The 14723-nt window shown below is 34.4% G+C and overlaps 3 protein-coding genes across 4 annotated transcripts; 2 read left to right on the plus strand and 1 right to left on the minus strand.

Moving 5' to 3' along the window:
- Positions 1–767: 767 nt before the first annotated feature.
- Positions 768–4902, plus strand: LOC145753313 (uncharacterized). Its single transcript, XM_082569723.1, is given in 2 exon segments — positions 768–3335; positions 3337–4902. Coding segments are annotated over 2 exon segments (4134 nt in total).
- A 78-nt stretch (positions 4903–4980) lies between these two features.
- Positions 4981–6771, plus strand: LOC145753314 (uncharacterized). Its single transcript, XM_082569724.1, has one exon. It carries the CDS (start codon positions 4981–4983, stop codon positions 6769–6771), a length of 1791 nt encoding a protein of 596 aa, XP_082425850.1.
- A 1795-nt stretch (positions 6772–8566) lies between these two features.
- LOC145753854 (uncharacterized) lies at positions 8567–14535 on the minus strand. Of its 2 annotated transcripts, XM_082570354.1 has the most exons (12): positions 13066–14535; positions 12346–12696; positions 11738–11929; positions 10586–10725; positions 10266–10404; positions 10057–10176; positions 9915–9997; positions 9555–9822; positions 9306–9346; positions 9139–9169; positions 9028–9068; positions 8567–8929 (listed from the first exon to the last, which is right to left on the minus strand). In XM_082570354.1, exons 2-12 carry the CDS (start codon positions 12512–12514, stop codon positions 8858–8860), a joined length of 1296 nt encoding a protein of 431 aa, XP_082426480.1. In that variant the 5' UTR covers positions 12515–12696; positions 13066–14535; the 3' UTR covers positions 8567–8857. The 2 variants fall into 2 exon arrangements, with proteins under 2 accessions (XP_082426480.1, XP_082426481.1); XM_082570355.1 differs by lacking the exon at positions 9028–9068 and having other exon boundaries at positions 8839–8929.
- Between the last annotated feature and the right edge of the window lie 188 nt (positions 14536–14723).

The raw sequence follows: 14723 nt of genomic DNA on the forward strand, positions 1-14723 counted from the left end.
TGAGCTTCGGCGTTTCATGCTGAATCATTCGGCTTGATCCCAGCTGCGGGAGATTTTTCACTCCCCATCGTCATTTATGACGCACTTGTTGTTCTGTTTATCGATAATGCTTTGTATTTTCTTTATTGTTTGTAAGCGTTTTCTCCTATTTTATTTCGCTTTAAATAACTGACAATATAGCTTTTTGGTCAGTTCGCTGGACGTAAAAACTCATAAATAAGTAAGGCCGAAGTAAGGTTTAACACACAATTAGACTTTCGCTTTTATACTTAATTTGTTGATTATATACTTTGTAGTTTGTGTTTTATGTCATATTTTTGTGTCGCATTTATTTCGCATTTCCTGTAGTTTCAATTCTGATTAAAAGCCGCTTGTACAGATTACATTTGGTAGATTGAATCCTTGGGCAGGTTTTGGTAATAAGTTAGCGAGTTTGATTTAACACGACTATTTTGTGTATTTTAATTAAGTGTGGCTTTCTTATCGATGCTCATCTTTACAGCGTACTCTATTGGGGTTTAATAATTGTTTAAGCCACAGTAGGAGTGTATTAGATCCTACATTGCGAGATTTATGAGTTTTACCTTAGTAAGATTTGGAAAGTTGTTAGGTATTACTTGTGCGTAGTTAAAAGCATTTTTTGTGTGCTAATTTGTGATAGTTAGCTTTTGCGAAGTTGTTGAATATAAGATTCAATAACTTGTGTGTGTGGTTAATAATATACATAGGGTTTTGTTAATTAAGTTGTTAATTAATTTTTGTAAAATATGGAGGAAGGAAACGTCACTTCTCCCGCCGTAACAACGGAAGGTATGGTTGTTACTTCGTCCACCACTGTGGACACTTCGACTAGTAAAACTGTTACTAAGTCGGGACCTTTGGGGTCAAAGGAAGATCGTACATATGCTCTATCGGCATTTACCCGATGTGAGAACAAACTTTGCAAAGAAATAGAAGCAGAGTGTTCTGATAGTAAAGAAGTCACAAGGTTAAAGGGTGACTTTGATACGGCCTACGAAAGAGTTGTAGGCGCGTGCAAGAATTATATTTCCCAGTCAGAGGGAGATGTAAGAACCTCCGCTACTTCAAAGTTGAAGGAAGTAGAACAGCGGAAAGTTGTAGCCGACAATCGGTACCAGGCATATTTGGAGACCTGTGTCCGTAAAACTTCTTCAAGAGCAGGTTCTGTTGCCGGACGGTCGATCAGATCTGGTCGCTCGCACCGCAGCAGACGAAGCGTTGAAGCTCTCGAAGAAAATGTGGAAGTTGTCCGCTCAACAGCTGAGTTTATGAAACAGCGTCACGAAATTGACAAACTTCAAGATGAACTTGAAGCCCAGCGCCAAGAAAGGGAACTTGAAGCCCAGCGCCAAGAAAGGGAACTTGAAGCTAAGCGCCAGCGGCAGGAGCTTGAAGCCCAGAGAAAAGTTAAAGAGTTAAACAGGAAACGCGAGGAACTTAAAATGCAAAAACAAATTGTTCATGCACAAGAAAAGGTTCGTTTTGCTGAGAGATACGAAGATAGCGAATTTGGCTCCGACATCTCTGAGGTTTTGCCTTTAAGACTGAAACAATATGCTGCAAAGCCTGTTACCGAACCAGAAGTGAACTTTAATGAAACATCATTGTCGCATTTACGAATATACGAAGGCGACAAATCACATCGCTCAATAAAGGCAGCGGGGCCGGCACCAACTGCAGTTTCACCGGCATTGGCACATCGACCAAAGCCGTCCGTATTAGCGGACCCGAGGGATTATCTTTCCGGCCAAGAGGATCGTGTTTATGACCGACCTCAACCTGTTCAGCAGCATCAACCGCCATTTTCAAGTTTTGATTTTGCCACGCCAAAGATTGAGTTGGATAGCTTCAGTGGCAACGTGTTACAATACTTGGGATTTATAAGACGTTTTGAAGAATTTGTTGAACGTAGAATTCACGATAACAGTGCCCGTTTAAGTTTTCTACTTAAATATTATACTGGGGAGGCCCTACAAGCGATTTGCGGTTGTGACGTCATTGCAGACCGAACAAAGGCATACCGTGAGGCACGACTTAGACTGCATGAAAAGTACAATCAGCCTGATATACTCAAAGAAGCCGCAATGAATAAAATAGTGAATGCACCAAAACTAAAGGAGTTTGATGCCGACGGCTGGAACACATTTGCCGACGAACTTTACTTTTGTGCTTGTACTTTAAGTGCAGGTGGCTTTGAATATGACCTTAACAGTCAAGACACAATCTTCAAAGTCTTACGAAGATTTCCAGAAAATGCTTGGAAAAGTTACAAAGAATTCGCTAATGACATGGAAGATCATGGCAAGACACCAACATTTGAAGATGTTATGTTGTTCGTAAAAAGAATTGCGAAACATCAACGTCGATCTTTACACCGCCTGCAGCTTGAACGGGACTGCAGGTCAAAGGTGCCCACTGCCCAATACACCGCTAGAGGTAAGGCAACCCGCCTTGGTCGTGTATCCGCTGCTGTTGAAAAGGAAAGCAACAAAAGAAGATATAATGGTCCTGTGCAAAAGTGCACATCTTGCAGTGAACACCACCCTTTATGGCAATGTGGAGTTTTCAAATCAAAAACCCCACAAGATCGACGTGAGCACGTAAAAAACAAACGCTTATGTTTTCAATGCTTTCGAGCAGGACATCAGTCCCGAGATTGTAAATATGACAAAGGCTGTAGGGATTGTGGCAAGAGACATAATACTCTCCTGCATATTAATATTCCGCCAAGTAGCGCCGAGGCTAGTGCGGAGCCGCAAAGCGAGTCAGCTATTGTGGCATGCAACGAGGTTTCCCACAACAGCGTAAAAAATGTGAAACGTTTCAAGATTGTGCCAGTTAAAGTTTGGGGCAACAATCAAAGTAATTTTGTGAAAACATACGCCTTTCTAGATGACGGTTCAGATACAAGTATTTGCACTGCAAGCCTTGCAAAGAAATTGGGTCTCAAGGAGACAAAGGAACATATCGAGCTCTACACAGCAAATTCGGTAACAAGCCATGGGAGCCGAGTTGACTCGTTATATGTAAAGGGGATCAATGAAACAGAATCGTTTAATGTCGAAAAACTTTTGGTGCTCGACCATATTGTCAACGTAAGTGACAGCATTCCTACGGAAAAGGTGGCAAACATGTATCCGCATCTGCGTGACCTGAAGTTTCCTGAACTTAAATCAAAATCAGTGGAGCTGCTTTTGGGAAACAACGTTCACGATGCATTCAGGGTTTCTGAATGGCGTTACGGCAAAAAGGGCCAGCCTTTCGGGTTACACACGGCCTTAGGCTGGACATTGTTTGGCTCGCTCGGACCATAATATAAAGAAACAATCGCAACGAATAAATGTTAACTTTATGCATGAACCTGAACAAGTATCAGCATCATGCAGCGACATTTTAAATGTCTTGTCGAGCGACTTTCATGACTTTGATTGTGAGCAAAGGAGCGAAATGTCATTAAACGACAAAAGGGCTTTAAAAATTATGGATAAAACAGTTTTGCGGAACGGCGAACACTATGAAATCGGATTACCATGGAAAGAGGAATATATCAAACTTCCGAAGAATAGGAAAATGGCACTTCAAAGGCTGCAATCTTTGAAGAAGAAGTTTATTGCTAACCCTAATATTTTTAGGCAATATAGGGAGAAAATTGATGAATATGTAAAATTAGGACATGCCACTGTATTAGCTAATAGGAACTGCTTAAATGATATAACGTGGTATATACCACACCACTGTACGGGCCCTAAGTTCCGTATAGTGTTTGATTGTGCTGCGAAACACTGCGGTGTTTCGTTAAATGATGTTTTATTACAGGGGCCTGACCTTACTAACAGTCTGGTGGGAGTGCTTTTGCGCTTTCGCCAAGGGGCTATTGCCCTTGTGGCAGATATTAAAGGCATGTTCCATCAGGTTTTTGTGAGACCATGTGATCGTGATGCCATGCGATTTTTGTGGTGGCCCGATAATGACCTTTCTCGAGCCCCAGTTGACTATCAGATGAACGTGCATATTTTCGGTGCAACTTCGTCGCCAAGCTGTGCGTCATATGCGCTTAGGAAAACTGCTGACGACAACGCAACAAAAGCAGATAAGAATGTTGTAAATACTATTAAGCGTAACTTTTATGTAGATGATTTGTTAAAGTCGTGTAAGTCTGTTGATGATACTGTAGAACTTATATCTGCTATTTCACCGCTTCTTAAAAGCGGTGGCTTTCATTTAACGAAATACATTAGTAATAACAGGTCCGTACTATCGTCAATCCCAGCGTGTGACTTGGCATCTTCGGTGGTAAATTTAGACTTACACGAACTGCCAACCGAGCGAGCGCTTGGTGTGTATTGGAACACCTCTTTAGACCGTTTCGAGGTAAAGGTAAACGTTCAAACTAAACCGTCCACGAGACGCGGTATACTATCGATGGTAAGTCAGGTATATGACCCATTGGGTTTTTCTTCTCCATTTATTCTTCCTGCACGCAAACTTTTACAGAAAGCATGTTCTGCACAGTTGGGCTGGGACGATCTGGTTCCAGAACAACATATTAACACTTGGAATAATTGGCTTAACACTCTTGTTGATTTAGAGCACATTAGTATACCCAGATGTTTTAAACCTGTAAATGTTGATTATTGTTGTATTGAGCTGCACACGTTTAGTGATGCTAGCAATGTGGGTTATGGTGCTGTTAGTTATCTACGCATGATTGATTTGCATGGAAATATTTATTTGTCTTTTGTAATGGGGAAGGCACGTGTTTCTCCCCTTAAGCCTGTAAGCGTACCCCGACTCGAACTTACGGCGGCCGTGGTAGCCGTAAAACTCAGCGACCTTATACGTCGAGAACTGGAATATAAAATTGACAATGTTTATTTATAGACTGATTCTACAACCGTTCTCCAATACATTACAAACACATCAACGCGATTTCAAACCTTTGTCGCTAATCGATTAGAAATGATTCATTCGCTTTCGAAACCAGAACAGTGGATGCATGTTGACACAAAGCGAAATCCCGCTGACATTGCATCAAGAGGCTTAATGCCTAATGAACTGCACAAGGCAGACCTGTGGTTTAAAGGCCCAACCTTTCTTTATAAGACAGTCGAACATTGGCCGGTTCGCCCTGCTATCTTGCCGTTATTGACCGCCGATCTTAAGGTCAAGTCAGTGACCTTGTGTAATGTTGTTTGCAGTGATCAATTTAGTTTACTGCGTTTGTGGCGTCGTTATTCTTCGTTTACAAACCTACAACGAGCAACCGCCTGGATTCTGCGATATCGCACCTTTTTGTTATGGAAGGTGTCTCAACGGAAAGCTAAATCTAACGACAAATACGCCATTCCTGAATTTTTATCGCTAAAAGAACTAAATAGCGCAACAGCTGCCATTGTGCGGGCAGTTCAACGACAATCTTTTTCCGAGGTGATCAATCAACTTCATGACCACCAAACTTTTTACGAGCCTTTACAATTCAAGTCTAAGCAACATCTAAATAAATCAAAACAGCTTAGCACTTTAAGAAAGCTAAGCCCGGTTTTAGTTAAAGGCATTATGTACGTTGGTGGCAGGCTACATAATTCAACCGTCCCTCTAATCACCAAACATCCGATGATTCTTCCATCTAACCATGTTGTAACTGAACTTATTGTGACAAACTATCATAACAGGCATGGGCATTCGGGAACAATTCATGTCTTGTCCGCCATTCGAGAACGTTTTTGGATTCTACGCGGACAAGCCACTGTCAGAAGGATTCTAAGAGGCTGTAGAAAATGCCGATTTTGGTCTGCTAAAGTGGGGGAACAAATTATGGCCACTTTACCGATGCCGAGGGTCACTTCAAATAATCCTCCATTTACATGTGTGGGAGTTGACTACATGGGGCCAATTCTCACAAAAAGTGGTAGAAGTCAAGTTAAACGATATGCTTGTATTTTTACTTGCATGGCTACTCGGGCTATTCACATCGAAGTAGCCCAATCCTTAGAAACAAGTGCTTTTATTGATGCTTACCGCCGATTCTCGTCTCGCCGCTTGGGTCCAAAAAGAATTTATAGCGATAACGGCACAAACTTTGTTGGGGCCGAGAGAGAGCTACGAGAAGGCATCAGGAGATGGAATAAAAAGCAAATTCACGACGCGCTCCTACAAAACGAGATTGATTGGAGTTTTAATCTGCCAGCTGCGAGTCACCAAGGCGGAGTCTGGGAGCGGATGATACGATCCGTTCGGAAAATCATGAGGCTAATAATGGACGAAACCATTCTTGACGATTTTTCACTTTTAACCTTGATGGCTGAGGTGGAACGAATCTTGAACAGCAGACCTCTGGTGCCACTCAGCGATGACTGCAAAGATGAATTGGCATTGACGCCAAGTATGTTGCTAAAAGGAGCAATAGACAATGACCTGCCTCCAGACACGTTTGTCAAGGCAGACGGTTACAGGCGATCGTGGAGGTTGGTTCAACTTCTTGCTGATCAATTTTGGGACCGATGGACCAAAGAGTATTTGCCTTTGTTACAATTGCGACAAAAATGGCTTCAACCGATGAGGAATTTCACGGTTGGCGACGTGGTTTTAATCGTTAATGAGAACGCGAAGAGAGGACTCTGGCCGAAGGGGATTGTCGAGAAGTGCATTAAAGACAAGAACGGGATGGTGCGCCGTGTCCAGGTGCGCACTGCATATGCTACCTTAACCCGAGACATTCGCAAAATTTGCCTTTTAGAAGGGGTCGCATAAATTTGTATTTTCGATGTTTTATTTGTGTTTGTATTTACGCCTGCATGCCTCACAGTTTTTCTTCTTTACACTTTCATATCATTTTTGTAAAACGTATTTTTGTGATAGGTGTGCCTTGTATTGCATGAACTGACACACTTGCTACCTTATAGATGTAGCGTTAGTTTTATCGTTATTATATGTTATACGTAATGTTAACTGAATACTTTGTATTTTTGTTGAAGTTTCGAATGCATAGTTATTGTGTTTATTTCTTGTATTTTGTTATCGTATAATGAACATTTTTGTTGTTAAATGCCCTCGTGTTATTACACTCTGTCATTTGGGGCCGGTATGTTATGTCCATTATCGATCTTATTAAAAATTTGAAATGATTTATTAGCGGAAGGTCACTTTTAGTGAGCTTCGGCGTTTCATGCTGAATCATTCGGCTTGATCCCAGCTGCGGGAGATTTTTCACTCCCCATCGTCATTTATGACGCACTTGTTGTTCTGTTTATCGATAATGCTTTGTATTTTCTTTATTGTTTGTAAGCGCTTTCTCCTATTTTATTTCGCTTTAAATAACTGACAATATAGCTTTTTGGTCAGTTCGCTGGACGTAAAAACTCATAAATAAGTAAGGCCGAAGTAAGGTTTAACACACAATTAGACTTTCGCTTTTATACTTAATTTGTTGATTATATACTTTGTATTTTGTGTTTTATGTCATATTTTTGTGTCGCATTTATTTCGCATTTCCTGTAGTTTCAATTCTGATTAAAAGCCGCTTGTACAGATTACATTTGGTAGATTGAATCCTTGGGCAGGTTTTGGTAATAAGTTAGCGAGTTTGATTTAACACGACTATTTTGTGTATTTTAATTAAGTGTGGCTTTCTTATCGATGCTCATCTTTACAGCGTACTCTATTGGGGTTTAATAATTGTTTAAGCCACAGTAGGAGTGTATTAGATCCTACACCAATAAACAATTTAAAGAAATAAAAGTTAAAATTTTTGGAGGAAAAAATTTTTTTTTCCTTTTTGGAAGAAGATTGATTCACATTTTTTTTCGGTTTAGGGTTACTTTTATAGCTTCGCAATAATTTTTGAACTATTTAAAATACTATAAAAACCAGAAGAACTCAAAAAATGATATGCTAAGGCATTAAAAATTATTTGCTCTGTCTCCATTCCATGCATTTTGAAATCATATATACATCGAATTTTTTTTCGTATCAGTTTTTGTAAATATTTGTATTGTTTTGTTAAGTGGTAAAAAAGTTATGTTTTTATTTTATAACAGTAAAATAAATAAGCAACTTACTTAAGACTAGTGTGGCATGAATAGGCATAAATAAACAAATAAACTGGTTTTGTTTTTTTGTACGCAAGTTTTTATTCTTTAGACCCGGTCTTAAAATTTTTATTACTACCGGCGTTAAATTTTCTTGGGGGTAGTGACGGTTCAAATTAATTTTTTAGATTGCATTTTTATTTTAATTTACAAACACCTAACCAAATTTTTTCTGACAATACTCTAGGGATTTTATTGTGCAATTGATTCTAAGCATAGGACTTTTAAATTCTGCATCAATAAACTTCGTAAACTAGAACGTGGCTTGTCTGACTTAAAATTTAAACCATGTCAGGTTAGTAATTAATTAACTTTAGAAAGTACAGCACTGTCCTTGGGCTACAAAAGGAAAGTCTTAGGTTCCACACTCTTTATATTAAAAAAAATAATCAGTTGTAAAAATTTCTAATTTTAATAAAAACAAATATTTGATTCTCAAGCCACAACAGCTAATTGGTCAAGCATTAAAGTAGTTTATTTGAGTTTTAACCTATATAGTCAATTTTATTACAACAAACAGTGGATTAAGTTTTAGTTCTAATATTAAAAATACAATTTGGTTCTAATATTAAAAGTAAAATAATTTAAATGGACAAAAAAACTAATAAAAAAAAACAAAAAAACCAACATAATTACATAAGTAAGATTGCATTATACATACAAATTGCACGAATCAAAAAAAAAATAAAATTACAGTTAAAATTTTAAATTACTAATTAGTTGTAATGCTGTTAAACATTGCCTAAATTTTAAAGATCTTTTTGGCATTGTACATCTACATTTTCATATTTTCCTTTTTGTCTCACATTTGCATATTCACCCTTTAACAAATTAGCACAATTAATATTTTACTAAATTTAGGGCAATAACAGATATATTTAAATAATTGTTAAAATGCATAATGTTTAGAAAACCTTACATCTTCTTGAATTCTTTGAGATGTAGGAGAAAAGGATAAGCCTTAAAAATGTATGGCTTTATTATTAAATTAAAACAATAATTGTATTACAAGTTACTGGCTTATTGTTACCTAGGTGAGAAGTTGTTGTAGAAACTTTTTGCTAAAACAATGAAATTATATTATAACATTAACAAAAAAATAAAAATAATTGTTAATAAACCAGAACCAAATCTTGTTACTACTTAAATAGAATTAATTCAAAATGTAAAAATAAAGCCTTTAAAAACAAAACTTACCTTTGAAGATTGATTAAAATTAATATAGGCTCCATTTTCACCTAATGTAAAGTTGTTTAGTTTTAAAAAAATATAAAAACATTTAAATAACCATTTTAAACAAAACTGTCAGAGAAAGATTGTGTAAGAATGTCAGTTTTGTTTAAAATGGTTATATAGGGGAAATTTTCATTACAAACATAGTGTTTCAGTGGTAAGATAAAGGTTTATAAATAAACTATTAATAAAATCAAAAATTAAAACCAATACCTTGCTGAAATTGTTGCTTCGGGCATTTTCTTTGTGTTGTAACATTATTTTTTTTGTAGTTAAAATGGGTATACATCCATGATGAAATAAGTAAAACAGCAAGTATGGAAAGCCCGCAACATAGTCCAATAATGACTGGCTGATTTATATTTATACAATCCGCATCTTGATAACTTACTTTAACATTAAACTTAATTAAAAGTATTTCTTTAAGAAACTTGGACAATATAATGTGGGCTATATATTCTCCTTGATCTTTAAAAGAAACCTAAGGAAATATTATGCGGAAAAAAATAAAAACAATGTTTGGTAGGTGTTTTAAATTTTCACAGGTTTTAAAAATATAAAAATAATTGAAACCTTTTCTTGAATCAGCAGTGCTATCTGTTGCATTTCTTGATTTTCGGAATTTAAAAAATATGTTTTCAAAGAGCTTGGTTTACCTTCACAGTAATAATATCTAAACTAATTATTAGTAAATAAAATAAGTAAGCAAACTTACCATCTTTGGTAAGACTTATAGAATCAGCTAGTGGATTAGAAGAGAAAATCCCATAACAACTGCCACTTAGATTAACTATCCAAAAACAATTTATTTTTTTTATCTCAGATTGAGGAGCATCTTAAAAAATAAAAAATTCAATTAAAATAGAAAAGACATAACCTCTTGGATTTTGCACAAAAATATTACAAAAACTATTTTAAACCTACATTGTACATTTAATGTTGCAATATTTGATCTTCCAGTTTGACCAAATTCTGGTAGTTGAGTAAATGGAGAATTTGCTTGACAATATACTTGCTTACCATTGTCAGATGCTGTTAAACTTGCTGTTGTAAAAGCTAAATTCTAAAAGTTAAAATAAAATATTTTTGTTAAATGTATTATTTTTCAACCAAACATGTTAATAAAATAAACTTTTATTAAATGCTAAAAAATAAAAAATTAAGCATAATATTATTATTTCAGCTGTTTAAATAAATATATATTATAAACTTTATTGTAAAAAGTGAACAAAAATAATGTTTACCACATCTTGTTGATTTGGGGTTTCTCCAATATAAAAAGTAGAGGAAGTTGCATTAGGGATAACTTGATCATAATCACAAGTTAAATTCAATCTATTTCCTTCAATCACTGTTTCAACTCTATTTAGTGTTACTATTGGGGCTGTTATGTACAAATTTTACCAGATATTCAATTAAGTAAACTAAATTAATTTATTTTTTTAAATAAATAATTAATTATAAACAACATTTAATCACAAATTTTATATTTTTAATCCTTCAAAAATTTTTTTTTTGCGGCTTAACACAAATTTTATATTTTCTAAGTGTGTGACTAAGTAATATTAGTTTCTAAGTGTGTGATGTTACTAAGTGATATTAATTTCAAAGTGTGTGATGTTACTAAGTGATATTATTTCAAAGTGTGTGATGTTACTAAGTGATATTATTTCTAAGTGTGTGATGTTACTAAGTGATATTATTTCTAAGTGTGTGATGTTACTAAGTGATATTAATTTCAAAGTGTGTGTTGTTACTAAGTGATATTAATTTCTAAGTGTGTGATGTTACTAAGTGATATTAATTTCTAAGTGTGTGATATTAGCTTTTTTGTATATTCTTTGTTCTTTTGTAATATTTGAGAACTTATGGGGCATAAATGGAAGTTTTTATTTTTGCCTTTTATTTGCAAAATTGTCATGCTGCTTTTTGCTATTGTAAGTTTATTATGATTGCATTTTTTTTTACTTAGTGTTATGTTTTTTGTGGTAAGTTGAGGTTTTAACTATTATGTTGGATTTACTATTACAGTTAATGTTAATATCTGTTTTTGATATTTTGTTTTAATTTGGTATTTATTCATGTTTATTTTTTACCTAACAAACAAAATATGAGCGATAAGGTTTTGTGGTAGTAACTAGATTTATTAAATTAACAAAAAATCCCACATGTCACTTTAACGTGACAACCTGTTTGTTTGTATAAATTTTTACTAAAATGATTGTGAATATTTTTTTGTTTTTGTAAGCCAAGCTTTAACAACATGCATTCAACATTGGCGCCGGTTAAATTTAATAGCCAAAATAAATAACCATTCAGGTGAAATTTGGTCACTTACAAATGTTTAGCGAAAACGAGACAAAATCTAGATTTATTAACATTGTGTAAAATAATACCTGTCCAGCATTGTAAATTATTTTGTCCACTCCACATTGCATTTGCCAAACAAGTAGTTGTATCAGATATAAGTTGACTTTGATTGGAATAAAATAACTCTCCTTTATTAGAACAATTAAAGGTTCCAACTGAGTTATAAATTCTAGATGTTGCAACAACTTCAACATTGTATGGAAATGTTGAATCACATTCTAGAACAATAAAGCAAGTTTTATTTTATTTCTAATCAAGTCTATGTAAAAATATATTAATATACCCATGTTAAATAATCGACGTATCTAAAAAATTACTGATATGAAGGACAATTTAACAAAATTGTTGTAAAATATGAAAGTTTTGGTTTTGTACTTCATTCTTAAAATTTTTATTGTTTTAAGTAGCCTATACGCTACAGAACATAAGTTTTGTTATCGATAGTTTTTGATAGTTACTTAATTATCGATAGTTACTTAACCAAAAAAAGTTATCGATAGTTACTTAACCAAAAAAAGATGCAGAGCAAAAAAAAATATTTTACAATTGCCCTACTGGCGATCCCATCTATAACCTCCTTTTTGCAAATTCTCATAAAAACCATCTCATAATAAACTTTCATAAAATAACTAACCTTGAACAATAATCACCCAAACTTGAGTTAAAACAGGTGTAGCACTACTATCAGCACATAATAAAGTAACATTAGATGAACTGTTAAGAGGTTGTAAAAAGGTGAGGTTAGAATAGATATTTCCATCTTCTATTACACAGGAGACTGAATTAGTGTTAGAGCATTCCATAAAAACACCACTATAAAACGGTGTTGGGGCTTCAGATTTAATCGAAGTCCATGAACAAAAACTAACATCAGTTGATTGTGGTATTGTAGCAGTTACAATTAAACCTGTATAACCTGTTGCCCAAACATCTCCACTTTGTGAAGGTGGAATTGTTGCTAACTGGCCACTTGACAATGAAACAACTAAAAAAAAGGTAAATAATTATCCATGGCATAAAGAAAAAACATAAATATTGGTGGTGCCTACGATTAAATTCAAGATATAAATTTTGACATATTTGATCCATGAGAAAACCTAAACACAATAATGGTGACATAACTATTTAAAGTTCTGATGGGGTTTATTGGGTAGATTTTATTAAAAAAATAACTGTAAATATATATAAATTATTTATTAAAAAATTAATTGCGACATAGCTTATTTGTCTAAACTAAAATCAAACAAACAGTTCCTTCTTTAATATTTTTAGCTTAGTGTATATATATATATATCAATTAAATTTACTAATAACAACACTCTATACAAACTTAACAAACAGCATTGTAACTTACTTTATTTGACAACAGCATTGTTGTCACCTACTCAGGTAATATAAAATATCAAACCCTCTTGTTACTTTGTGATTATTACTGAAGATTGCAGAGCTATCTACACAGTTAGTATTAGGTTGTAAACATAAACTTAACGCTTGTAGAATATTTTTTTAACAAATAATGTGCAAAAACATGCTGCTATTTGGTAATTTTGTTTTATGCTGCTATTTAGTAAACACTTTAATATATATCTAAAACTTAAAAGAAAAATAAAGTTAGGGCCAATACGGAATGTGAGTTGTCGAGTGGTGAAATTTCTTAATAAACCCCTTAACTCAAGAAAATATTTCAAGCAAAAATCTATATATTTTAATTATGCTTCTGAATAAGTGCTGGCTTAGCAGGAGTTTGATAGTGCTGGCTCAACAGGAGTTCATACCGTTTATAGCGCCTACTCAAGGGCGCTACAGCATGAGATCAGAGGGGATTGAACCCCAGACCTCATGTCTTACCACTACACCACGCTGCAGGTCCTTTTTTTTAAATTAAGCACAAAATATTTAAAATTCAGCACTTCTTGAAGGGATTGTGCAGCCACCGTAGGGTTTATTTTTTATGTTGAAATTTTTCTAACTTGCACGAGAATACCATTACTATTAGATTGGTCAAGTAGTTCCCTGTAGGTGTTTGTTTAACAACATAACCTTATTTTGTTGTAATTTTATAAATACAGCCTACCCAATTAAAAATACTTTAAAAGTAATAAATGTCTTATATAATATAGCTAAATTTTGCTTTTTATGCAAAGTTTGTTTTTTGCAAAAAAAACTATAAAAGAAAACGATAGACCGCTTAAAAATGACAAAATAAGAATATCTTCTTATGTCTGCCAAAATATGAATTTACGACGATAACGTTGTGGGTCACGTGACTCGCGATTGTGGGGATTTTCCCTATTTAGAATTTTTCAACTTCAAACCCCGATATCTCGAAAACTACTTAATCAATTTTAAAGATAATGGTATTATAGTGCAAGTTAAAATTTTTTTTTAACATAATTAAAATAAACCCTGCGGCCCCACAATTCATTCAATTAGCGAGATTAACAGTGTTTTTTATTTGTTGGATATCCGTGGACGAAGTATTTGAGGGAATAGAGAATGAAGGAGCTGCTTCGATTCACTTTAAACAGCACGGAAGCGACAGGGAAGTAAAATATGTATAAACTAGTAGGACTCTTAAAACCTCACTGCCGTAACATTGCTATTTGCAGGTGTTATAATGAGCACTTTTGTAAAGTATGTGATATAGATATCATTTAGTCCGATATATTTAAATAGTAGACACGTGAAATAAATAAAAACTTATATTTGCAAAAATTATTCAGTATAGAAATTCATGATATAATAGTAAATTTTTATTTCAATCACGAAATTATTTCGAAAAATACTACTAATCAACAACTTACATTGTTTTCGTCACTCTAAAGACAACATATTTTTGCACAATGTTAAAAAAATTATTGATTGATTGCTTATTTGAAAACTTTTTATAAATACACAAATAATTTTTTTTTGTTTTATTTAGAATGTAAATCCTTGCTAGTTGCTGTTCTAACAAAAAAGTTGCTGTTCTAACAAAAAAAATTTTGTGTCTTGGTGTCTGCTGGCTAAAGG

The sequence above is a fragment of the Corella eumyota genome, chromosome 5, assembly GCF_963082875.1.
Source record: "Corella eumyota chromosome 5, kaCorEumy4.1, whole genome shotgun sequence".
Lineage (NCBI taxonomy): Eukaryota > Metazoa > Chordata > Ascidiacea > Phlebobranchia > Corellidae > Corella > Corella eumyota.